This window comes from Bos taurus, chromosome 28, assembly GCF_002263795.3.
Source record: "Bos taurus isolate L1 Dominette 01449 registration number 42190680 breed Hereford chromosome 28, ARS-UCD2.0, whole genome shotgun sequence".
NCBI lineage: Eukaryota > Metazoa > Chordata > Mammalia > Artiodactyla > Bovidae > Bos > Bos taurus.
This window is the reverse complement of record NC_037355.1, coordinates 43,576,848-43,603,905: the sequence shown is the minus strand read 5'-3', so window position 1 is coordinate 43,603,905 and position 27,058 is coordinate 43,576,848. Positions and strand designations below refer to the sequence as shown.

The 27,058-nt window shown below is 51.2% G+C and overlaps 1 protein-coding gene across 1 annotated transcript in view; it reads left to right on the top strand.

Moving 5' to 3' along the window:
- Positions 1–26,788, top strand: part of DRGX (dorsal root ganglia homeobox) — a 33,950-nt gene extending 7,162 nt beyond the window's left edge. The window contains exons 4-6 of the mRNA XM_015461095.3: positions 1,668–1,846; positions 1,935–2,047; positions 24,505–26,788. Coding sequence (XP_015316581.2) covers positions 1,668–1,846; positions 1,935–2,047; positions 24,505–24,770 — 558 coding nt within the window. The 3' untranslated portion in view covers positions 24,771–26,788. The remainder of the gene's footprint in view (positions 1–1,667; positions 1,847–1,934; positions 2,048–24,504) is intronic.
- Positions 26,789–27,058: the final 270 nt, after the last annotated feature.

Here is a 27,058-nt window from a genome sequence, read left to right as displayed (position 1 = left end):
AGTCTGTCGACAGGAGGAGAGGATGCCCAGGGGAATAGGAGGAGGTCTACCAAGCTTTTTTTTTTTTTTTAAACCAGGACTAATCTCCCAGGAAAGAGGGGAAAGAGGTTTAGCTGCATAGAGTTAAGAACAGCAGGATTTCCCTGACCTCTGGGGACACCTTGGGCCCGGTCTGCCTGGCTGCCCTGAGGCTTTCCTACAAACACAGTCTTAGTTCCCAGGGCTTGAAGAACTCCACACCCGCCTCTGAGAAGGCGCTCAGAGGAGGTGAATCGTGAGCTGCCTCCTAACCTGAAGATGGTGCAGACAGTAACACCAGCCCATGTGCACTGCGTGATTAATTGCTCTGTGCCAGGCGCCGCGCTCCGTGTTCTTTTCTCAACAATGCTTGTGGCGGGTGGCGGGGGGGGCACTATTATTACTCCCAAACAGTTTGGATCACGGTCCCCAGCTAAGCCACTGGGCTTCAAATTGTGGATCTGCCACATGGCACTTGAATCATCTTGGACAGGTTAAATACTTTGTGTTTAGGTTTCTTATCTGTAAATAGGGGGTAGAAGAGCTGCCTGCCTGAAAAGATCGCAGTGGATTCTGAATCAGATTCACTGGGATCCAGGATTCTGAGCCGGACCCAGCTCCAGAGTCAGTGTTTCTATTTGGTGTACAAGTGATGTACTTGTCGTGATGTGATGATATGTCAGGATTAAATCACATGCACGAGTCCAGACACACTCAGGCCACACCTGCTGGAAGAGAGAATGAGTATTTTGCAGGAGGAAACCGCAGGGCAGTGTTTTACAAACTGCTTTGATGATGAATCCCCCCTACTCCCCGTAGGAAACACATTCCACATCAAATAAATGAACTTGCATGCACTGAGAATTTCCACAAGAGGGTAATTCACCCTTACTCTGGGCGGTGCATTTGGATACTTGCTGTGATGTGATCCTCATTTAAGAATGCCTTCCCTGGTGATCCAGTGGTTAAGACTTTGCCTTCCAATGCAAGGGGATGTGGATTCAATCCCTGATCAGGAAGCTAAGATCCCACATGCCTCATGGCCAAAAAACCAAAACATAAAACAGAAGCAATATTATAACAAATTCAATGCTGCTGCTAAGTCGCTTCAGTTGTGTCCGACTCTGTGCAACCCCGTAGACAGCCTCCTACCAGGCTCCTCTGTCCCTGGGATTCTCCAGGCAAGAACACTGGAGTGGGTTGCCATTTCCTTCTCCAATGCATGAAAGTGAAAAGTGAAAGTGAAGTCGCTCAGTCGTGTCCGACTCTTTACGACCCCATGGACTGCAGCCTACCAGGCTCCTCGGTCCATGGGATTTTCCAGGCAAGAGTACTGGAGTGGGATGCCATTGCCTTCTCCAAACAAATTCAACAGAGACTTTAAAAATGGTCCACATTAAAAATAAAATCTTAAAAATGCCTATCACATTTTCTACACTGATTTTCCGACCCACCTGTGGGTCTGAAGCTGCAATTCAGGGAGCATCGTTTTGCTAAATCTCTGGAGAGAGGAGGCTGTGCTCCCACACACCTGCTGTTGGGTGTCTACGGGCCCAGGCATGGGGACCAGGCCTTTGGGTTTAGGTTCTGCTTCCTTCTGTCTGATTTTCTGCCTTCTCCGGGTGTGTGTGTCTCCTTCACGGACTCAGGTTTGGTTCCAGAACCGAAGAGCCAAATGGAGGAAAACGGAGAGAGGGGCCTCTGACCAGGAGCCAGGAGCCAAGGAACCCATGGCAGAGGTGACGCCTCCACCCGTGAGAAACCTCAACTCCCCGCCCCCGGGGGACCAGGCCCGGAGCAAGAAGGAGGCCCTGGAGGCCCAGCAGAGGTGAGGCTGGCTGACCCCGGGCCTGGGGGCGGGGGCTGGCGGGAACGCCGGGTGGAGAACTCACCCTGTGGTTTTCTTTCTCTGCCAGCCTGGGACGCACTGTGGGTCCCACAGGGCCGTTCTTCCCCTCTTGCTTGCCGGGAACCCTCCTGAATACAGCCACCTACGCCCAGGCCCTATCACACGTCGCCTCCCTGAAAGGTGAGTCTGGACTCGGCTGGCCTGCGCCTCCTCCCCGGGGATCGTGGAGCTTGTTCTTGGTCTGGCCCATCCTTGCGCCTGGGGCGGGTGCAGCTCTGTTTCTCCTTCTCTCAGGCTCCGCCAGGGCTGCCAACAGCATCCCCTTGCACACGTGCTGTCTTGCCTGATTTCTATATGTCCTGAGAATACAGGTGAATGTCATTAAGTTTCAGTGCGCTGGCCAAAGGACTGGCTGAGAGGTGGCCATTTCAGGAGGGGCCACTGCATTGGTACTGATTTTATGTTTTTTTAACTGAAAAAAATTTTTTTAATTGGAGGAAAATTGCTTTACACCGTTGTGTTGGGTTTTGCCATACAACAACACAAATCAGTCATAATTGTATATATACATACTTCCCCTCCCTCTTGAGCCTCGTGCCCTCCTCACACCCCACCCCTCTAGGCCATCACCAAGCGCCAGGCTGGGCTGCCAGTGATGCACACCAGCTTCCCGCCGCGTGTCTATTTGACACGTGGCAGTGTGTATGTGCCAATGCTACTGTCTCAATTCATCCCACCCTCTCCTTTCCCCACTTCAAGTTGATCAGTGTTAGGTGCTAGCCTGCAGCTCATGGGTGAGGCCTGCGATGGACAATTGTCCCACCTTGTGAGGACCCTCTCCATGCACGCAGCTCGCCCACCAGCCTTCCCCGGGGCCTCCTGATGTCAGAGATCGGCATGCGTGCTCAGTCATATCTGACTTCTTGCGACCCCATGGACTGTAAGCCCACCAGACTCCTCTGTCCTTGGGATTTTCCAGGCAAGAATACTGGAGTGGATTGCTATTTCCTACTCCAGGTCAGAGGTCTGAACTGTTAAAGCTGTGGGTTTCTTAGATTTCCTCTCTTTTCAAAGGCTGCTATGGTTTGAAGGGTGGAAACCATCTGGGGCATTTTTGTCAGGCCGACAGAGAGGGACTCTGGTGGGACTGTCCGTTGGGGGTTTCTCAGGCAACCCACTGGATGAATGGGTCCATCCAGTGTCTTTTAGTTCTTGGCCCCAAAGCCACTCTGTGAGGAAGCCAGGCAGCTGTGCTGGCCGGGAGCAGGGCTGGGCCCCAGAGTGGGTGTGGGCAGCAAGTTGGTGTTGGGGTTTGTCTGTCGCAGTGGGTCTCGGAGGTGGAGGTGCAGGTGTGGGCTCTGGCCTTTTAGTAGTGGGAGAGGCCCCCCAGGGTGTTTCCTGTGAGTTCTCTTTTAGGGTCTGGGGTTTCCTGGCCTCAAGGGGATCTCCCTCCAGCAGGGTCTTCACACACACACACACACACACACACACACACACACGCACGCACACACACATACACGCACATTGTGGCAATCTGCATTGCAAATGTAGTTTCTGGAGTCTGAAGGAGGGCATGATGGAGCCTCCCTGGGGAATCTCCTAAAGGGCGAGAAGGGCAGAAGGGTGTTCTAGGCACAGGGAACAGGCATGCAGAGCAGCAGGGAGGAGATCCAGGCTTGTCTGGAGAATGGCCCGTATGTTGGGTGCTCATGGGATGGTGCCGAGAGATAAGGTGCAGGGCCAGAGCTTGCAGGCCCTGGATACCGCACTCCCACAGTGGGATTTTTCACTGTAGGAGGTGGGGGCCTGAGGCCTGCAGCCACTTCTGAGTGGTCCAGGCAGCTGGGCAAATCCTGGTGTGGGAGGATGAGGCTCAGCTCCATCCATCTCTGGACCTGTGCCCTCCTACTGCTTCCTTCAGCTCCAGGGGCCACGTAGAGGCCCTCTGCAGAGTGGCCTTGGGACACAGTCACAGACTAATAGACTGACAGGGCTCCGAGAGTGAAGGTGGGGGTCTTAATTACGAAGAGGTTCCGGAAAGAGATTACCAGTGGGATGTAGGCATCATTCAGGGAGCTTGTCCAGACAGAGGAGCAATCCTGTGTCTGTTGAATCATCTCTACTTTGGTGAGGGCCAGCTCAGCTCCTGGGAGTGACTGACTATTTTATCAACATTCTCTGCTTGCCTCACTCCAGCCTCATGAGTTGAAGGTGAATCCCACATTTCTTTGCTGGGACAGCCTTTGAGGGATCTGTGGCAAGCTGAGGCCCTGGTGGAGGCCTGTGGTGGCTGAAGGAGGGGAGGAAGGCCCAGGTTGCTGGCAGGGAGCAGGAGAGAGTGCCTGCCTGTCCCTGAGAGGCCGAAGGCAGTGGCGAGAGGGGGACGCAGGACAGCTCAGGAGGAAGCAGGGCGGGGGGAGGGGCAGGCGAATCTGTCATCCTCCTCTTCTTCCTCTGCTGTGGGTACTCCCCCCACCCCAGTACGCCCTTGGGGCCTGCCCTGAACTTGACTGGCTGGAAGCAGACTCTCCTTTGATGGAGGGGAACGCTTGGGTGTGCCGGCTCTGCAGAGGTGGTGGGAACCACAGTGCACACAATGCCAGGGCACATCCTGGCTTTGTGGTGGCACCTGCTCGGGGAACCTGGGCATCCTCACTGGAAGGCCTTCCTGGCTGCAGTCAGGGACACGAGGTGTGCTGGGGCAGGCGGCACACTCCACGTTCACAGAGCGAGGCAGGCAGTGAGCGAAGCGAGCACATGAGGCTTTGCCTTCGCTCCCCCAGATACTAATGAGCTCTTGATCTTTTGAAACACGCAAGCTTCTCAGTCTGTGTGTCTTTCTCCCACTTTTGAGCGAGGAGTGGGGAAAAGGCACGCTTCCCTACCGTCAGCAGTTATGCAAGGATCACGCTAAGGGGCGCCTGGAGATTCAGCAGAACTGGGTGGGGCTGGGGGGTGGGCTGGGGAGCATTTGCCCATTCAAGTGTCAACTGCCATTCAAGACAGCCCCTGGTAGGCAAATGGATATACGGAACCAACGTTGCCAGAACTACTGAAACTTCAGGAGAAGCTGGAAATCCAGATATTTTTTAGAACAATCGCATGTTTTAAACGTGGCTTCCAAGTCTTTGTGCCGAATGGGCACATCCTTGGCCAGGCCAGCCTGTGGCCCGCCTCCCTGTGGGGCACTTCTACTCCATCCCGCCCGCCTCTGCTTTCTGTGTTCTTCTCCCTGTAGTCATAGCTTCTCCTCAGTTCCACTCCCGCTGCTCATCCTTACTCCTTACCCGCCATGGCCCTTACTATCTGATCTCTTTGAGCAGCTGGCTTGTTAGTCTCTGCAAGCTGAGTTGTGTTGGAAAGGCAGGGAAGTGAGTGATTATCGAAAACCTTTTCTGTGCTCTGCCTGGTGGTGGCTGTTGTTAAGCTGCCAAGTCACGTTCAACTCTTCGTAACCCCGTGGACCGCCCATGCCAGGCTCTCTCTGTCTCTCACTGTCTCCCAGAGTTTGCCCAGGTTCATATCAAATGAATTGGTGATGCCATCCAACCACCTCATTCTCTGTCACCCTTTTCTCCTGCTCTCAGTCTTTCCCACCATCAGGGTCTTTCCAGTCAGTCAGCTGTTCGCGTCAGGTGGCCAGAGTACTGGAGCTTCAGCTTCAGCATCAGTCTTTTCAAAGAGTATTCAGGATTGATTTCCTTTACGATTGACTGGTTTGATCTTACTGTCCAAGGGACTCGCAAGAGTCTTCTCCAGCACCACGGTTCGAAAGCATCGATTCTGCGCGCTCTGCCTCTTTCCTTCTTTCTTTCTTCTTTCTGGAGGAGGGAATAGCAAACCACGCCAGTAATCTAGCTGTTTAAAACCGTCTCGTGGTTGGTCCCATTTAGTTCTCACATAGGCCAGTGGAGTCAGCGACGTATCAGGGAGGCTCTAGAGCAGCACAGTAGGTCCGTGGGGCTGGGATGGCTCTGAGGTAACAGCTGGCACTAGCTGGGGCTCTTTTGCATTCTAAAAGTGCCTGACCTGTGAGGTGGCACTGCCACACTGGGGTTTTTTGAGCTAGAAGTCTCCACCACATCAGCTGATCAGCACAGCCTTGCTCCAGTCCAGGTGGGCTTGGCCATCCCTGGAGATGTGCTTGGTAGACTCACTTCTGCCTCAGGACCTGGGGTAACAAGTGTGTATCTGAAAGTGGGCTCTGGATGCCCCGGGGTTCAACCCTTGACTGTTTTGTGGAATGTTTGTTCAGTGGTTTGAGGCCTATGACCTGTAGACTCTTACAGCCAACGTCTCCTTCTATCAGGATTCCTCGAGCTACAGAAGTTAAGTGCGTGGCCCAGTCTGGACCCAAGAGAGAAGCGATCCCAATTTTCTAGGCCTGGCTCAGGGCCAGGACCTCTGGGCTGTCCCCCAGCCTCCCTCTCCTGAGTTCACCCACACAGGTGGCTGGGCAGCTAGGTGCTGGCAAAGCTGGTGCCCTGAACTCTGCTTCTCAGGGGCTTCTGGCAAAAAGGGGGCGCCCTCATGTTGGGAACTTGATGCATGTGGGCGCTAGAAGGTGTGTATCTGGACTTCCACGCCCATCCCTCTTTTCGTAAACGAGAAATTGAGGTTCCAGGAAGGAAAACCACTTGCTCACATGTCGTTTATATCAGCAAGGTCTCCCCTTTCAGATCAGGGCTGATCGCCATGGGTCCTGATGCGCTCTTTCCTCCAGACACGATGTATTCATTCATTCCTTTGGGTGGGCACCTGCTTGTAGGGGCTTTGGACCCCCCACCCCCACCTCTTCTCCCTGGCAAATGAGAGCAGCTAGGAATCCACTGGGTATGAGCCCTGGTGGGGGAGAGTCTGGACTCACCCAGAGACCAGGACCACTGTCAGCTGAGCACCACAGCCCTTCCAGCCCAGAGATCCTAACCCACTCCTCCAGGCCGGAGGCAACTTGCAAATGACCCCAGGAAAGGAATCAAAGGGAATCTCAGCTTTTGGACTCAGACCAGTGCTCGTGTCTCCTTCCCCAGACTTTGTGGTCCTGGTAGGATCGTATAGCTATGGACTAAAGCCAGCCTGTGCCGACCCTGCTCTGGACGGTGCTCTTGGTGTCACTCCCGAGACTCCAGACCAGGGCCTGAGGATCCAAGCCAAGGATGCACCAGAGCTCGGCCTAAGTGTGAGGGGCATGCGGGCTGCTGGTGCCCAGGCAGGATCAATTCCCTGGAGGCGCATGGAGCACCCCTGGCCAGTGCTTCTAGAGCTGACTGCCTGCAGAGCATTCTCTATAAAGTTGAGGGACTCTGAGTAGGGAGTCTTGGTCCTCTGGTTCTAGGTGCTCTTGTGACAGATGTGCAGTCTTTGCCCGGGGAACGTTGAGAGAGCCTCCAGGAGTGTTTGCGGGCAGCTTGGAGGTTGGCAAGGCGCAGCGCGCTGAGAGCCTCCAAGAGTGTTTGCGGGCAGCTTGGAGGTTGGCAAGGTGCAGCGTGCTGAGAGCCTCCAGGAGTGTTTGCGGGCAGCTTGGAGGTTGGCAAGGCGCAGATGAGTTGCTTTAGCTGTTGGTCCTTCAAGTCCTTAGGTCCTTAAAGTAACTGTTGAACTCACTTTCCTGGAAACACTGGCTTGGAATGTGCTCTGAGAACAAAAGCATTCTTGGAATGTTGACTATCTCCTCCGGGAGCAGGTGGCACTGGAGGAGAAAGAGGCAAGCAAGAGTGGATGCAGAGAGCTAGTTACAGAGGGACTGTGCTAGGTGGGGGTGCCAGAGCACAGAGCTGTGGGGTGTCGCCAAGCTCTGCCTCCAACGTGAGTGGGTGGACGGGCTGAGTGCTGGCAGCCCTTTCACTGTGGCTTAGCACACGCCGGTGTGTCTAGATTCTGCTTTTAATTTTTTTTATTAAGGGGGAATGTGGTCCAGAAAAGATGAAGGGGAACAGGTCTCCCAGCTGCTTAGCACAGCTTTAGTACCCAGACTGAGAAGTCAGTAGCAGAAAACTCTGGATTATAGTTTTCTTAGGAAATTAGAGGCCCTCATTTTCATTGCACGGAGAGACGTGTTGAGGGTAGAGTCCTGGGGTTCAGAAGCAGCTGGAGAGCTGGGAAAACAAAGATGAAGCTGGAAAGGACCCCTGGCTTTGGAAAATATGCACAGCTCAGAACTGGCACAGTACACCCTGGGCTGGCTTGGTGGACTTGCCTCAGGCCAGGGGCTGAGGGCAGAGGCCTCCTGGAGTCCTGCCCCTGCCACAGCCTGGGCTGGGCAGCTCTGCTGCCAGGCCCCAGGAGGCTGGGGGGCCGCTCTGGGGCTGGAGCACTGGGGACAGCCATTCAGCAGGTTCAGCGCTGGGGTGTGTGGAGGGGTTTTCACGGGGAGATGTAGCTAGATGGGTCAGCAAGGCTGCTGAAGCAATCAGGAGCCCAGGAAGCATGTGAGGTGGGGTTGGCTCCCTTGAAGGACACGAGATTATGAACCCTCTGGGTGGGCTGGTTAAACAGAGAGCCTACGTGTGTAGGTGTGGCAGACTAGCCTGTAGTCTCTGCTGGGCAGGCCCCTGGGTGGGCACTGGGCCGAGTCCAACAGAGGGGCCAGGAGGCTGTCCAGTGGTGACGGAGCCAGGTGGTTGAAAACCACACACTTGTGAAAGTTTCCTCCTTTAATTACCAAGCAGCCAGCTAGCCCCGTAGCTTTAAGCAAGGGCTCTGAGTGGCCTTGAGGATTCTCACGCTTCCATTCTTTAGCCATGCTAATCTTTTAATTTTTATTGAAGTTTACTTATGTATTTTAATTAATCGATTTATTTGTCTGGATTGGCTCTTAGTTTTGGCTTGCAGGCTCTCTAGTTGTGGCTTGTGGGCTTTGTCACCCTGTGACATGTGAGATCTTAAGTTTCCCAACCAGGGATCGAACCTGTGTCCCCTGCACTGGAAGGCAGATTCTCACTACTGGCCCCCCAGGGAAGTCCCTGGCCATGTATATCTTGAGTAAAGTACTGGGAATCTCTACCTCTGCTTCCTCATCTGTAAATTTGGGGATCTTGACATTATAGGACTGAATTTATAGGAATAAGTGGGGGGAGCATGAGTTAGAATACCTGAGGCTTCTAGACCAGTGGGAGGTGTGAGTTAACACTATCATTATTAACTAGATTCCTCCATTCTCATTTCCAAGTCACTGGGTCCCACTCATATTTCTAAGACCCAATAAAACGTCTTTTCTTCCAAGCTTCTCCTATTTCTGTGAACTTTATCACTTTCATGCAGACGTGCTAAGTCGCTTCAGTCCTGTCCAACTCTTTGCGACCCTATGGACTGTAGCCTGCCAGGCTCCTCTGTCCATGGGATTCTCCAGGCAAGAATACTGGAGTGGGTTGCCATGCCCTCCTCCAGGGGATCTTCCCGACCCAGGGTTCAAACCCGCTTATCTCTTGTGTCTTCTGCTTTGGCAAGTGGGTTCTTTACACTCGTGCCACGTGGGGAGTCCTTGTTACTGCTGACATTCACCTATTTCCTGTAACCCCCATTGTCCTGATTTTTGGCGGTGATGGTGGCTCCTTCCCATCCCTGGTAAGATTTGCTGGTCAGGGCACTCATTCCCTCCCTGGGGTTTCACGCAGCCAGTGATGTGCTTTGTACTCCGGGGTGGTCAGAGAGGGCCCATCCTGACCAGGCAGGCAGTGAGGGTATTTCTGTATTGGATGTCCCATGGAAACCAGAAAAGAAAAAGGCAGCAGGACCCTACCCCATGAAGCCAGGGTTTGTGTTAACAGTAATGAGTGTCCAGAGAAAAAGCCTTTGCAACACAAAGAGTTTTCCTGCACTGTCTTAATGGCCAGCCTCATGTTCACAATTCATTAACGCAGAGGAGGTTATTAATGACCGAGGGAAGTGCTTGGGTTTGTTCCGGGGAAGTGCTGGCCGCAGGACGGGCCGCAGTCCGCGGAGGCCCTCTCCCTGGTGTGCTTAGCCTGGCTGTATCTAGCCTGTGATTTGGAGAGCTGGGTGTGAGGTGGAAACTCCTTATAGCTGCCAGGGGAGAGCTTCCATAACTTAGCCATGGAGTCGCTGTCCCTGGCTAGGCGGGGCATCGCAGCTGACCATCCTCAACAAGATGGGGACAGGGGGGAAGATGGGCCGCCTGCGTGGCAAGGCAGTCCTGTGGGGACGCTCCGTGTCGTCTGTGGAGCCCTGGAGTCAGGCCTCAGCTGAGAGAAGCGCAGCAGAGCTGAGGAAGGAGGTCTGACCTCCTCTTACGCTCCCCTCTCCACCCACTCCAGGTGAGGCCCTGGTCCCATGGGCGGCCCAGGTGGGGAGGAGCCCGGGGGCAGCCAGACCTGGTCCCAACTCTAGCCTAGCTCCATCCCTCTGGGTCCCTCCAGATGAGGGTATTCTGACATGCAGTGGGTGCTCAGTCGATGCTGCAGAGTAGCCTCCTGAGCCTGCATCACATGTGTGAGGATGAGGCGAGAGGCCAGGGGCAGGGCATCCAGTGCTGGGAAAGGGTCTGGCCATGTCCTTCCTGGGAACAAAGCCCCGTAGTTACCCCAGAATGTGCCCTCCCGACTTGGCCCTTGGGCTTCCAAGCCAAGGTAAAGTGTCCAGAATCTGAGACTGGGAGGGCTTTACTGGCCAATAAGTGTTTCCCCATCAGGCTTAAACTCACAGCTGGAGGCAGCCTCTTCCTCTTTCAAGCCCCTGGAAATGTTTTCCTCTTAATTCTCTTAATCACTTTTTCCTCTGTGTTGTGATTTTTAAAGAAAAATCACAATCTTAGTAAGCAATTAAAATTATTTTGTTATGAACTATGATAATCAGGAAAATTCAGAAAATATGCATGTAGAACTTGCTGAATACTTTTAAGCACTCATGTGCCAGCCTTCTTCTGGAGCTCTGCCTGTACCCTAGAAGCCCCATCCTTCTCATGTCACTTTCCTTCCCCCTAAAAGAAACTGTCATGCTGACTGCAATGGTAATGCGGTTTTGCCAGCCACCTGAGTAGGCATTCTGAAACGCTATTGTCCAGTCTGAACTTTTTTGAATGGTACATGTATATACATATAAATAGAATCGCATGGGATGTCTTTTTCCTGCCTGGTTCCTTTGACTCGGCATATGTGGGAGATTTATCTGTGTAATTAGGTTTAGTTGTCGATTTTTTGTGGTATTCTCTGTTCATGATCAGATCATCTGTAGATAACGACAATAATACGTCTCTCCCTTTCCAGTTCTTATACTGTCGTCCCTGGGTATCCACGGGGATTGGTTCCAGGGTGCCCTTCCCCACCTGCCATACTGAAACCTGCCCATCCTCAAGTCCCTTATAGAAAATGTGGTAATATAGTGAGTACAGTTGGTCCTTTATATCTGAGGGTTTCACATCTCTGTATTCAACCAATTGGCGGATAGATTTCAGTTGGTTGGTTGAATCTGAGGATGTAAGACCTGGGGATACGAGAGGGCAGACTGCACTTATTTCTCTCTCTTGTCCAGCTGTGCTGGCCAGAACCTCTAGCACAGTATTGAACAGAAGTGGTGAAAATAGGCATCCTTGCCTTGTTCTTTTTTTCAGTAACAGCTTTATCGAAATACAATTCACATACCATGCAATGCATCCATTAAAACGAACAACTCAGTGATTTTTTGGTATAGACAAGAGTTGTGAAACCATCACACAATCGACTTTAGAAAATTTTCATCACCCCAGACCTGTTAGCAGCCAGTCACCCCCAACCCTCCCTGGCCCATGTTACCACTAATATTTCTGTCTCTGCAGATTGTGGACATTCTGTCATTGCCACTGCGGATATTTCACTGAGTGGAATCATATCATACAACAGCTGGGCTTTGTGACTGATCCTGGCTTTATGCCCTCATTCTTGATCTCAGGGGAAAGCTCTCACAGCCTCACCAAGGTTTCACCATCGTGTTCGCTGTCTGCCTTTTTATTTTTAACATACGCTTTATCAAGCGAAGATATTTTCCTCTTGCACTAGTTTTCTAAGAGTTTTATTTTAATTATTACTTTAAAAAATCATGAATATGAAGGGATGTTGAATTTCATGGAATACTTTTTCCTGCTGCTGTTGAGAAAACCACAGGATTTTTCTTTCTCAAATATTAATACAGTAAATTGCATTGGTTGATTGTTTAATGTTAAACCAACTGTGCATTCCTGGAATTAACCCAAATTAGAGGTGACATATTATTCTTTTTATATATAGATGGACTGGCTGGTATTCTGTCTAGGGCTTTTTTGTCTACGATCCTGAAGAAATTGGCTTATAAATTTTTTCCCTGATAACCTCTATTCCGAGTTTCCGCACTGTTTTACTTTACCCCCCAACTTAGTATAATAAAAGCGGCTGCAGGGAGCGGTTTTATTGTCTCTCCCAATTCCAAGGACGGGCTGGGCTCAGCTGGATGGTTCTGTTGCTGCTTTTGCCTAGAGTGTCTCATGAGGTTGCATTCAGATGGTGGCTGGGGCTGATACATACAGGATGGCAAGGCCTCTGTGCCTGGTGCCCTGGCAGGGATGCTGAGAGTGCCCTGTCTTTCTCTTTCTCTCTCTCTTTGGTGGGAGTTGGATGTTGGTTGGATTCTGAGATTATAAAAGCAGAAGATGCCAGGTCTTATTAAGACTTACATTCAGAACAGGCACAGTGCTACTTTTGCTGAATTCTATTGATGGAAGCTGCTCACAGAGCCAGCTCAGATGCAAGTGAGGGAATTGCACACAGGTGTGAACACTGAAGTGTGGTTCATCGAAGGCCCTCTGTGGAGACTGACTGCGCAGGTATTGAGGATACTCTGGCCTTGTGACGTGAGTTGGGATTTAAACAAATATTTATTTATTTATTTGGCCTCGCCAGGCTTTAGTTGCAGCATGTGGGAATTTAGTTGTGGCACGTGGGATCTAGTTCTCTGACCAGGGATCAAACCTGTGCCCCCTGCATTGGGAGTGGGAAGTCTTAGCCAGTGGACCACCGGGGAAGTCCTGAGAGGTTTGTTTTTGAACTCACCTAACTTTCCAGTCCTGACTATAAGTGCTTTAAGGGCACGGTCCTTATCTGACTCACCTGTAGATCCTTCCAAGGCATTCACCTCTGCCCTTAACACAGAGGCTGGTGCAGAGTAGAAGGTAGTGAAGTCTGACTAGGCAGAGGATCCCACTTCCTGCAGAGTTGACTGCTCAATGGGAGAGGCTCCTGGCCTAAGGTCCACCGTGTGTGCAGCTTCAGAAAAGCAGCGCAGCCTTGCAGGAGCCCTGGCTTATTTCCAAAGGGGCAGGTGCTGGGGCAGCAGGGCGCCCGAGGGCTAGACGTGATCTGTCCTTGTGGGGGACGTGGTTGGGTCAGCCCTAGCTCCTCTGTGCCTAGCCGATGTCAGGAAGACGGGGGTGGAGGACGCCAGCACTTAACATTTGGAAGGAATCTCCTTGATGAGTATGCTACCCCCGCTTCTCCAGGATACAGTGGGAGAAACTGAGGCTCAGAGGTGGCTAGGACTGCCCAAGGTCGCATAGTGTGCCTGCCAGAGGCAAGGCAGGCCAGGGACCCAAGTGCCCCAGTGTCCAGTTCCCCACACCCCATATTGATTCTGTTCCTTTTACAGGCCCCTGCTGTCATTCTCTGGCTTTAAAAACTGCAACTCACTTTCCAGAAGCCATTTCCTATGGGTGCTGATGGGTTTGCCCTTCCTGCTAATCAATGGGGCCCTGGAGTGCAGAGCTGAGCAGAGGTCCTGGCTTATGCCCAGAGCCAGCAGGGGGGCAGGTTGCCCATTCTGGGGGCTGCTGGAAGGAGGGAGGGTGGCACTCACTGGCATCAGACCACCTAGAGTGTTTGTCCTGCCGCTCCCCTGCTGAGCAGGGCTCTTGGCTCTGGGTGCTGTCATCATTTGCTTGCCCCCTCAACGGCATCCAAGCAGAAACGGGACATCGATCCTGGCCCCAGACTGGGCCACAGCACAAGGAGTGGTTGGCTGAGCTGACTCCCATCAGGGAGCATTTGCTGGGTGAATAAACAAATGTCGGGACAGTGCCTGCGCATGTGGGGTTGACGGGGAGGGATTTAGCGTCTACTCCCCCAGGGTAGGGGCTTTCCTTGTGACTCAGTTGGTAAAGAATCTGCCTGCACTGCAGGAGACCTGGGTTCGATTCCTGGGTCAGGAAGATCCCCTGGAGAAGGAAATGGCTACCCACTCCAGTATTCTTACCTAGAGAACGCCATGGACAGAGGAGCCTGGCAGGCTACAGTCCATGGGGTCGCAAGAATCAGACATGACTTAGCAACTAAACCACCCCAGGGTAACCTGGCAAATGAACCTGGGGATTTTGGGCATTAATTAGGTTGGGTAGCTTTGTGGTGACCATAGTTTTTCTTTTCATGGGGTTTTGAGGCAGATTAGGACCTGGGAGATGGCAACTTTGAGGAATCAAAATGTGCTTCCTAGATCCGGAAAGACAGACTTCCCCTTCCTCCCTCCCTCCCCTAAATGTAATTGAGTGTTTGCTTTGTATCCAGAGTGGACGTTTTAGCTCTAGAATCAGGGCTGTGGGGTGAGGACAGGTGAAGGCTCTTACCCTGCAAGTTTGGGAGGTGAGGTGGGTACAAAAATAAACACAAATCCTGTTAAAGAGGCAATAAGAACGGTAACACAGAGACGGGAGAAAGCACTTTGGGAGTTCTGTGAAAGAAGTCACCTGAGTGAATTGGACCCTACTGTATATTTGATTATTGGTGAACACACTTAGCCATGGCACTGAAAAATCTCTGCTTAAATATTATAGGCGTCTGCCAACACTGTTACCCCACACTCTTTACAAACTGTAAGGATCTGGTATTAGGAATCACAGAACATGCCTGTTCTACTTTGCAATGAAGCAAAAAAGAAATGAACTATATGTACATGAAAAGTTTCATAAATCCACTTGCGCACTTACTTGCTCAATAGTCTTACCCTTAACATGAACATGTAGCAAAAAACCAGTGTGCAACAGCTCTACTTGTAACCGAAATTGTCGTTCTTGTGCCTTCATATGATGAAAATATGCTATTGGCAGAGACGAGACAGAACTAACTTAATCTTTCCTGTCAGACTCTGTAGTAGATCAATTAAACTGCCGAGGAGATCAAATGCTTCAGACTGTATTTATTACATTAAGTATTTATGTTCAGGCCAAGCCTTTAAAGCATGATGTCATATAGCAATGTAGGCCGATTAAATCAATTCAGCAGAATTTGCTGTAACTTAATGGAAATCTAATTGTGCGTTTTAATTTAGTGTCCAGGAGGTAGTAAGTTCTCCAAACAAAACAATTTTCAGTCTGCATTTGGGGAGCAGGAGGCTCTTGCACAGGCTTGGGTGATGGCACCTACGGTAGGTGAGAGGGAAGAAGTCCTGGCCTTGTAGGGGCTTTGCTGGCTGGCAGGTTGGGTTGCATCCCATGCAAGGGATCACTGACTTCGATCCCCACCAAACAGGAAATGGATGAAATGTTCCTGGTGGGTCCTCCACGGCCAGGCCTCAGCTCCATGCTTGCCAGTCAATAACTCCAGTGCAGACCGAGGCCGTTAGCAGCCATGGAGTCTCGGCTGGGTGCTGAGGACACAGTTCTTACTCCTTAGAAACCTCAGTGGAACTCCCTTCTAAAGGAGAGCATCTCTCCCATCATCTGAATGAAAGGAGATGGGAAATCAGGAGTCACGAGAAAGGCACTTGCTGTGAGAGTAATGCTCGGTCAGTTTAGAAAAAGCAGAAAATACAACAAAACACAAAGCACAAAAATATAAAGCTTATTCATAATCTTAGCACCCAGCATCAGCCACGATGAATGTTTGTTACTGGTACATTTGTTTTCTTCCCATTTACAAATATGTATCTCCAATAAATTTATGTATCTTAAAGCTTATTTAGAATTAAAAAATCAAATGTTTAAATTTATAAATATTTTCTATTTCTAAATTGTGTTATTTACTATACATGCCTGTGACCTTATACTGATATGGTACATGGCTGCACGTGTGCATATACACATATGTACTATGTATATATGTATGTGTGTGTATATACAGATATGTGTGTGTATATATATACACACACACACAAAATGGGATAATTTTGACCTACTGTTTTTTTAACCTACTTTTTAAAATTTAATATTCTACTATTACTGTATTTTTGCACCAAATATCCTCTTACAATATAATTTTGTCATAGCTTTAGTGCATTCAATAAGGTGATTATAACTTATTCAGTCAATTCTCTAGAATTGGGTGGTTAGTTTCTTCATAACTTTTTGTTGCTATCTGCCACATGGGAATGACTTTGTTTGTACTAATTTAATTTTTATACCACTCATGATTTTAGGTTTTTGACAGATAAAAAGCAAAAGAAAACTAGAGCCCCAAGTATGGAAATCCAGACATTAAAAGATGAGACTTTTAAAGTTTGTTGGCTCACTCCTCAAGATTCTGTTGGCAGAATAAATTGTTCTTAATAAATTATTATTATTATTAATTATTTATTATTAATAAATTATTGTTACCTGGAGAAGGAAATGGTAACCCACTATAAATTATTCTACTTTTTGCTCTGATGGGAATGGGCTCATCAGGGAAGCCCCCAGCTGTGAGAGCAGTGTCGGGATTGTGTGTAAGGCAGGGTGGAGGATGCTCGCAGCACAGCCACGCATCTCGAGGAGGATCTGTGTGTCCTCCCGGGGATGCTCACAGCAAGTCTAGTTCCTTGCTGGTCACTGAACTGAACTGCTAACTAGAACAAGCTGTGCACTGTAACTTACTCTTGCCCTTGATTTTGCATGTGGTCATGGAAATCCTAATTGTCGGAGGACTTAGTACTAGGTGCTTTATAGAGGTGGATATATTACCTCTTATAAATGAGGAAGCTGGAGCTTGGAAAGAGGTGTGATGTCCCATGGCCAGTTAACAGCGGAACCAGGAGTCAAACTTCAGAGCCCATTTCCTCCTCGTCTGCAGGCTGCCACAGGCTGTCAGACCCCAGGTGGCCTGTCACCGTTCTCATCTGATAGCGTGTTGATAATTCTGACTCGGTTTTGGCACAGACATTTGCTAAAGTATCTGCTACCACCCTGACATTACAAGAGGAGGACAGTCTCTTTCGTGGCTGACTCCACGCCACCCCATCACTAGCAGACACAGGCCTGGTGTGGTTTGCAGAGCCCTTTCGATCATTGTCCCTTGCGGTGGCTCCTGTGGCCAGGGACCGACGGCTTCAGGCCATTCTGAAGCCTGACACTTTGCTTGCCTTGTACTAAATGGCTCCAGGTTACCACGCATGTTGAATGTTTTGGCTGTTTTATAGATTTTTTGTCTTTTATCTCAGTACTGTCCATCAATGTTTCTGCTATTAACAGTCTCATTGCTTTCTAGCTTGTGGCAGCCTTGTAAGACAGAAAAGTGATGTTAGCCGTGCATTTGGAAGTCTTCACGTATGTGGTGAGGGCCTTGAGCCTGTTTTCTGAGGGCAAAATGCATGTTTTGGAGTCTGGGTTTTCACCTGGTGACCATGGGGTCATCTGCTGCCTTGAGCATTGCAAAGCGTGCGTTCATACTTTGCTATTTCTGTTGTCCACAGTGCTCCAGACTGATGAAGGTGTTCGGGCAGGAGAACACTTGGAGAAATCTCATTGCTGTTGGTTCTGTGAAATCATGGAGAAATCAAGAGTTAGGTCTAAAAGGATCCTATTTGTAGAAATCATTTTTTCCCCTATGTTAAAAAATGGTTATGGAAATTAAGGGAGACGCTGGTGTTTGGACAATTTAAGTTCAATTGAAATCAGTTGAAATTCTGCAAGCACGTTTAAGTTGGAAGGAAGACGTAGCTTTATAATTCACATCCCATTCTAAAACCACTCATTTTTTGTTGAAGGGGATTTAAAATGTGTCTGTTAGCCCATAGTGTGCATGAAGATTCTCTACAACATCCTGTCAAGGGGGCTTCAGTGTCCATGACCAGAAACCCATCACCCTCAGAGAGAGACCACCATCCACACTGATGGTAAAGAAAAGAAACCCCTCCTTCTCTCCCTCCATCTGCTGCTTCTACTCTGCCCTAAACCAGGGAGACGCAGTTTCCTCATGTCCACTGTGCCTAAAAGGCCCCGTTCTTTCACTTTTTACTCCTCCCTACAGCTTCCTCCCTCTGGCCTGACGGTCTGACTGTGACTTTACCGTCCATTTTTTCTGCAGGTTCTGCCTCTGTTAAGGCAACCACAACCGTTCGGTGTCACAGTGAACTTACTGGGAAGCCATACTGATCACATGCTCTACTGCTGAGATACATCCCCCTCTGGACAGTTGGGTCTTTGGGCACAGATCGTAGGCTTTACCCATTTCCCGGATAAATATCATTGAACTCGATTCGTTTCCGTGTGTGCCTTTGAGCTCGTCTGTTGGTTCAGATGGCCTCTCTCGGTCTTGTCTGTGTCTGCCTTCTGTATCGGCATGCCTTCTGTGTTCTCGTCCAGGGAGGGCAGGGCAGAGCAGAGAGGAGGTGAGTCGCAGTGGTTCATTTTTTTCAGCACTCCTCCGTGTGGCTTTCAGACATTTGTGTCTCCACCAAAGAACATCCCTTGTGGCTCAGCTGGTAAAGACTCAGCCTGCAATGCGGGAGACCTGGGTTTGATCCCTGGGTTGGGAAGATCCCCTGGAGAAGGGAAAGGCTACCCACTCTGGTATTCTGGCCTGGAGAATCCCGTGGACTATATAGTCCATTGGGTCGCAAAGAGTCAGAGAAGACTGAGTGATTTTCACTTCACAAAGAGCATCGGCGCCCCCGCCCCGCCCGCCCACCTTTGATAGACAGTCAGCTGCTCTCCAGACTTGGGGTGTTGATGAGGAAAGAGGGAGATGTCTGTGACGGCTTCATGCCAAAGACTTTTGTTGGCCTGGGCACATCTCTCAGGGTCTGATGTCCTGCTTTGGGAGTCCCCACCTGACCAGTACTGTACAGTCAAGGGACAGAGAAAGGACTCGAGGGAGGTGTGCGTACCATGATGCTTCCTCGGCCAGAGGTGTGGGGGTTGGGTGGGTTGAGGGTGCTGCTCATGGACATGTGTGTGTGGGTGGCCTGAGACGCATTGGGGGTCCTCACCCACTGGAGGACCAACAAGGAGTCCCAGTCTTGAGCGGTCTTCATCCTCTCGAGGACCTTGACCTCACTTTCCCTTGGCTCTTACAGTTTTGTTTTGAAGAACTTATTTTTAATTGTGGTGAAACACACATATGGTAAAATTTCTGTCTTAACCACGGCTAAGTGTGTAGTTCAGAAGTGTTAAATATGTCCTTATTATTGTACAACCATCGTCACCATCCATCTACAGAACCCTGTCATCTTTCCAAATTGACTGTGCACCAGTTACACCCCACCCCTCGCTCGCATCCCCTCAGCCTCTGGCAGCCACCATTCTACTTCCTGTCTCTACGAATGTGACTCTACTGGGTACCTCATACAAGTGGAATCGAACAGAATTTGTGTTTCTTCTGACCGTCCTAGTTCCCTTAATATAATGTCCTCGAGGTTCATCCATGTTGTCGCCTAGGTTGGAATTTCCTTTTTTTAAAAAAAGGCTGTACGCATAGCCCTTAGCGTTTATAAGCAGAGTCTCCCAGAGTTGTTGGGTTCATCCGGTCCTCAGTTTCCCCATGTCTAGTGTCGGGGTGAAGGGGGCAAGCCGCATAGACTCTGTCCCTCCCTCCATTCCATGAACTAACTTGTATCTTCCACCTCTGAATCTGGGTTTTGTGGGCCAGGAACGTAGTTATCAGTGACTTTCGTGGGGACTTGCCTGTTGCAGGCGTGAACCAGCAGGCGTAGGCTGCGGATCCAGGAGGCTGTGTCTTGTCCAAGTGGCACTTCTTCATCTCGCAGGTGATGAGCTCTTCACCGAGTCATAGCCTGATCAACGCCCTCTCTGGTGTCATATCAGAGTAAGGCCTTGCTGGGGACGAGAACCAGCCCGAGACACATATGCTGAGCCTGCCCCTCTGGGGCTTGTCTGACATGGGGTTGGCTGCCCAGGCCTGGCTCTGGGGACTGTGGCCTCTTGAGGGTCCCCCGCAGCCTACAGCCCCAGTCAAGCTGCCCTCAGACCCCCAGCCCCTCGTGGCCCCTCCCCAAATGTGCTGAGGGTGGGGGTCTAGTATCAGTCTTCCTTCTTTTGAACATTAATTTAAAATCAAACTTATGTGTTTAAAAGAAATGCACAGGTATTGTAGAAAAATGAGAAATGTTCTAAGCAGGCACAGAAAGGAAAATCATCAGTATTTCCACTGCTGAGAGGGTTCACTGTGCTCATCTTCTGTTCTCTTCCTGCTTGGCTCCCCCCTGGAGGGATTTGGAGGGGAGGAAGACCTCCCCTGCTGGGTGAGTCCTGGCCTTTGGTGTGGCCCCTGGGCTCAGGGCACAGGCACTGTTCCAGCCCAAGATCTCGACCCCCGGTCTCACTGAGGCCAAGACTGCTGTCAGTGCGTGGCTGCCTGTGAGCACGCTGGGAGAAGCAGAACCAGCAGGATGTGGAATTTGAACCCTTTAACTTTTTGTTTGCTTCCTGCTGTCGCTGGAAATGCGACCAGGCGAAAGCCAGCTGGGGGTGCAGTTGTGGAATGGGATCTCAGAGTTCTGTGTGTAAACTGGGCGCTTGTGATCCGCTCACGCTCGTCTTGCCATCTGCTGCCTGCCGCATCAGCCCCTCCATCAAAATTGAGGCAGGAAGTGACGGCTGCATTTTAACCTCCTATCACACTCGAGAAGGAAATGGCCACCCACTCCAGTGTTCTTTCCTGGAGAATCCCAGGGACGGCGGAGCCTAGTGGGCTGGCGTCTATGGGGTCGCACAGAGTCGGACACGACTGAAGCGACTTAGCAGCAGCAGCAGCAGCAGCATAGTCGAGGAGAAGGGGACGACCTGCAGGAGAAGGCCCCCTTCTGTAATAAACTGTGTGGACCTGGGCAATTCCTGGAGCCTTGTTTCCTAACTTGGAACGTGGGGCTGAATGATGCCCTCTGCTCAGGGCGGCCAGAATGATGACAAGGGGCCACAGTGGGCGCTGTAAGGGTGAGTTTCCTTTTCCTTCTGAGCGGGCTTGGAGAGGAAGAGAAAGATGCCCAAATGTGCTTCTGGGGAGAGAAAGAAGCCTGACTCCAGTACAGGGAAGCCTGTCCCTGGGAAAGGAGGTTGGGCATGCCCCAGCTGCGGGCATGGTTGATGCTGCTGAGGCTGCCTCCTGAAGGCTGATCCCGCAAGCGGGTGCCAGGCCTGGTGGCCCTGCCTGTCTCCCTTCTGCCTGCCACAGCTGTTTCTCAAGGCCTGGCCCGTTCCGGTGCTGTGCTGAGGGCTGGGGACAGAGTAGTGATTGAGGCCCCCTTGGGGGTGTATGGGGCAGACAGACCACAAGCCAGTCCCAAACCATTAGTGACCCACCTGCTGTTTGTGGCCGGTGCCGTGAAGACAGAGCACGAGGCTCTGACGGAGAGTATAACCCGGGAACCTGCTTTGGACGGGAGGTCCCGAGGGGCTCCCTGAGGCCACGACGGTCAAATGGAGCCCTAAAAAGAGACAAGAACCCCGAGTCAGAGGAAAGGTCTCTTCACTCCCAGGCAGAACCCGATGAAGGGTCCAAGACAGGGGAAGGAGTGTGTCCTCTCTCCAGACAGAGGGACATGGTTGTTAAGGCACCAGTCCTCTGCCTAGTGGAGAAGGCGATGGCGCCCACTCCAGTGCTCTTGCCTGGAGAACCCCAGGGACGGGGAGCCTGGGGGGCTGCAGTCCATGGGGTCGCTAAGAGTCGGGCACGACTGAGCGACTTCACTTTCACTTTTCACTTTCATGCATTGGAGAAGGAACTGGCAACCCACTCCAGTGCTCTTGCCTGGAGAATCCCAGGGACGGAGGAGCCTGGTGGGCTGTAGTCCATGGGGTCACTGGGAGTCGGACACGACTGAGTGACTTCACTTTCACTTTTCACTTTCATGCATTGGAGAAGGAAATGGCAACCCACTCCAGTGCTCTTGCCTGGAGAATCCCAGGGACGGGGGAGCCTGGTGGGCTGCCGTCTACGGGGTCCCACAGGGTCGGACACGACTGAGCGACTTAGTGTGAGGTCCAGCTCTGCCGCTTGTTATTCCACCTCAGTTTCCTCATCTGCAAAAGGGGATAGAGCCCACTGCCTAGGAGTGCTCCAAAGCCGAGGTGCACAAAGTCACAATGTGCTGAGAGCTGCGGTGCTGGTACGTACAGGGCCTGCTCCCGTGAGCACAGCTCCTGTGCAGGGCTTCAGTGTGATGGTGGTTTGAACATCCGAAAGGAAGCATGGGTAGCGCATGACAAGCACGAGGAGAGGGCACTGGGGGCCCCAGCACTCAGGGTCTTGAAGACCACAGGGGGAATTCCGATTCATTCAACAGATGTGGATTTTGGTCCAAAACTACTCCCTGTTTGCAATGCTGCTCCCTCCAAAGCTGCTGAGCACTTTCAGAAGAGCCAAGGGGTGGGTGGAACCTAGAAGGGCTGGCTTTGCTGCCTGCTCCTGGGCTCAGGCCTCAGGGACAGGCACTGACTCCCATCTCCTGCTCCCCTGGTGGGATAGTCTCTGGAGCTGGCCCAGACTGGCTGGGGCAGAGGCTGTGGTGGGTGGGGGGCGCCATTTGACCTGTCCACAGGCTCAGGAAATCTCTCAAATCACGTCAGGCCAGCAGCTGAGTCCACCCACCCAGTCTGGAGGCAGGTCTGTGTGTCTCCTGCCCCCACGCCTGCCCTTGTAGGGGTGCCAGCATGGTTCAGCTCTGTTTGCAGAGCTTGGATGGTCATTAGGACCTCAGGATTCCATGGCTAGCCTCTCCATGTCCTCCTCCACACACACACACACACACACACACACCCCTTTCTCTCTGTTGGTCCCCATCTTGGAAATGGCACCTCCGTTCATTCATTCAAACCCAGGTGTTATCTGTGAATTCTCTTTTCCATCACCCTCCACCTACAGTCTGTGAGCAATGTGTATAGGCGCTCACCTTGAGCATAAATCCAGAATCTGGCCATCTCTCACCATCTCCCCTCTGGCCACCTTGAGCTAAGAGTGCCATCAGCTGGGACCCCATCATCACAGCAGCCTCCCCATCCTCTCCTCAAGGAAGTTACGCTCCAGACACTTGACTCAAGTCTGCTGAAGCTTCCTCTCCCTGCGTCCTGCCTGGTCCTGGTGGCTCCTTGGCTCCTTGGCGGTCGTCCTCCCTTGCAGCCCTGGCTTTGGTCACCTGAATGCCTGCTGCAGGTGACTTCTGTCCCCACTTCAGTGCCACTGCTCTGGTCTTCTCCCTAGCTGTCATGTTCTCTCCTGGGTGTTCCTGTCCCTGTTTCTTTGACATTGCACTCAGCTGTCTACCAAGCATCACACTCCATTCACTTTTTAAATAGCGCTCGCCACTGTCTGCCTTCACATGAAGCGTGCCTGGACTACACTGTGCCTCTCCCCTGGAACTGTGCTCCATGATCCGGTGCTCTTGCTGCCTTATTCCTGCTGAGCGGTCATTAGGGCTCAGAACAGTGCCAGGCGCCCGTGAGACAGCCACTGGTTAAGTGCACAGTCGAGGGTGACCCATGAAAGGAAAGGTCTCCTCTCAGCCCTGGCCCCGGAGAGCTTCATGCAGTGCTGGCCGGCAGCCTTGGAGACAGACCATTGTTCCAAAGCCCCCTTCCACACACTGAACCTGTACTGAGTCCTTTCCCAACCAAGACCTTCAGAACTTCTCAAACTTTAGTTCACGGTGCCCTGAGTGTCCCTTGAACCTCAGGTTAATGTTTCATGTCTCTCAGGTATAAAAAATACCTGCAGTTCTGTTCATTAGATGGTTAGGTCCAAGCAACTCAGTAAGTGTTTCTGTCCCAAAAGCTTAGTAGTCATTTGAAAATAACACATGTATTGAACGAAAAATAATAGTTTTCTTTTCTTCTTAAAGAGCTACCATTATTTTCTAATGGGAAGCACATCAGTGAGCTCTGCATGATTTCTCTAAAGTTGGAATCACATTGGATGGCATTGCTCCTCATTTTCTGTTCTGTGTGGATTATTTGTGTGGTGTTTGCAAAATCTGGCTTCACAGAAATATGACATCCTTGAAAGGAGTGCAGCGAGGTCTCCTGCTGAAGCCATGGGCTGCCTCGTGTGGCAGCTGGCGTGGCATCTGATAGATGTGGCTGGCTTCCGCCTGCCCTTGAAAATTTAAACATCCTTGCAGGGCCCTTGTGAGTCCTTGGGGATGCTTCGGCACATAGTTTGGAGCGTGTGGCATTACTTCATTGGATCCTCATAATGATCCTGTGAGGTGGGGATCGTTTCATTTCATAGAAGGAAAAGCCCAGGCTCAGAGAAGTCAAGATACTAGTCTAAGGCCACACAACCTGTTGGTAAGGGAACCAAGGCTGGTCGGTTCTCCCTGATGCTCTGGTAGTAATCCTTTGTCCTATCAATCCCGAGGTCTTGTCAGCTCTCCCTAAAGTGTTTGGAAATAAACAGCATCAATCAACCCCTTGACCCCAACCCTAAGTCTGAGAGACTGGAATGTGGACAGTGATGGCAGCCTGTTGTTTTTCCTTCTTCCAGGGGGCCCTCTGTGCTCGTGCTGTGTCCCCGACCCCATGGGACTTTCCTTCCTCCCCACCTACGGCTGCCAGACGAACCGCACGGCCAGCGTGGCCGCCCTGCGCATGAAGGCTCGTGAGCACTCGGAGGCTGTCCTGCAGTCGGCCAACCTCCTGCCGTCCACCAGCAGCAGCCCCAGCCCCGTGGCCAAGCCGGCACCCCTGGACGGCAGCCAGGACAAGACCCCTCCCAGCAAGGAACAGAGTGAGCACGAGAAGAGCGTATGAGGGGCCCGAGTGGCCAAGCCCGCCGTGCCCTCCCCCCTTGCTTCTCCCAGCCTCGGCCCCCACGGAAAACTCTCCAAAGAGCGAGGAAGAAGCCTGCTGCCCTGGGCCTCCTCACAGACTCAGGAAAGGAAGCAAGCACCACAGCTCCCCCAGTGAATGGAGAGTGCCTCTGGAGTCCCCCCAGTGGGGCTGCTCTGTCCTGGCTTCTCTGGTGTCAGGCCCCGACGGTACTCATGGGCACCAGAGTCTGCTCTGTGGTGAGACCCCTGGGATTTCCATCTCAGCCCAGAAGTCTGGAGAGAAGGCGAGTTTTTCACCCTTCACTTACCTGTCCCTCTCCTGGACCGCCTTTGGAGGTCTTATCAACCCAGAGAACTGTGGCATGGGTCATCTTTGAGAGATGCCCAGGGCTCAGTCTTATGTTATGAAATGGGACTGTCCGCCTGACATTAAGAGCCAGGCAATTGCTGAGATCCCAGCCAGCTCTGTCCCTTCCAGCAAGACGAGCAGCAGTGCCCTCTCTCCCATGCTGGCTGTGGGCGTGGTTGGGTTGGAAGGTAAGAAGCTGTGGAGTAGGGAGGTGCCAGCAGGACAGAGCCTGTCCCCAGGGGGACGTGGTAGCTCTGCCACTGGGCACTGCTGGCCAACCACACGGGCCGTCAGCTCCAAGAACTGGCGCTGCCACCTTGACGCTGAAGCCCCAGAGCAAGTGTGGGCCCCGTAACAGCAGCACCCGCCTGCAGCCCCTGCCTCTCTGGACTGGATCTCTAGGTTGGTGGGACGCTGACCATCTGGAAAGCAGTGCTCTGGTCCAGGAGACACTGAGTCCTCAGAGGAGGATGAACCCCTGGGAATGCCTCTGAAAAGTGCGCGTCTGGATGAACTTCCTGTCTGCAGGTCTCTGGCACGTGGAAGGGGTTCCCTAGCTGTTTCTTCTTTTTTTTTTTTTTTAAATGGAAGGGAAAAGAAGTAGGAAACAAGAATGGCGTATGTGCAGAAGTGGAGCACGGGGAAGAGGGCTCCCTTTCAGTGTGCAGAGAATTAATTCCAAAGGGCCAGATCTCCTAGAAGTTTCCATTTCGGTTGGGCGTGTCTGTTTTTTCTTGTGTGGACAGTGAACTTGAAGAGATCACAGGGGAAATGTGCAATACGTGGGTCCTGTCGCTCCCTGGCAGGGATATCTGTTCCCAGAAAGGTTGCAGTCTCTGATGGCTTGCTCATGGTGTTTCCATGCAAACCGTTATTGCTTTTATGATTGTTTTCCTTTCGGTTATTATAATCAAAGGTTCTAGCTTCAGATCACCCTGCCCCCCTTTTTACCTTCCCTTCCAGAAGCCCCCCAAATAACACCCTTAATGTATTGTGCCTCGTTCTCTGATTACCACAAAGCGTTTGATAAAATACACTGTCTCCTTAAAAAAAAAAATCAAGTCCTTCCTGCTGTATTCTGCTTGTTGAGTACAAAGATGAAACGATTTGCCAAAAAGCGGCAAAGTCGCTTCCGTTTCTCTGTAATTACGAATGTTCCGTTGAACGATGTAAGCTCAAGCCCTTATGTACACTAACTCTTCAATCTAATTGTTTGATTAAACTCGTATTTCCTCCAGAAAGCAACATAAATAAGTGAACTGTTGAGCAAATTAAGAATTCTTAACAGCATCGCATCTGAAAAGTAGTTACGCTGATTAAATTTTGTGTCCTTGAGGACTTTCAGGAAATTACTTTTGATCGTCAATAACACAATTAAGTAAACTACACACACATTAGCATGAATAATTGATAAGAAATTATGTATTACCACGAAGCACTGATTTAATAATTCATGATGCGACACTCTAGTGACTGTGCAAAACTGGATAACATCGAAAAGTCTGCCTGATATTACTGAAAGAAAGGGGAAAAAAAAGCAGCAAGCCTCTGCAGAGATATGGAGTACTTAGTTCTGTTGTACAAAGGGGAAAATCACCTTGCATGCTGTAGTTTCTGTTTATTTAAATACCTGAATAAATTTAGAAGAGTTAAAAAGAAAGATACAAAGAGCTCAGGTTCTCTCTTTGTTTCCCCTAGCCTCCCCGGCCGCAGGCCCGGGCAGGCGAGCTTCTCCACTTGGGCCAGCTTGCAAATGGAGTCCTTCCGGAGCTTCCAGGGGAGGGCTTAGAGGCCTCGGCTCTGGAAACTTTTAGCAGATTCTGGGACAAGACAGGCCTCCGTATAGGCCAGAACCTCCCCGGTTCTGGCGCACGTAGGAGTCAGCTCTTGTGTCCTGGGACAGACGGAGGGGTGGTTGG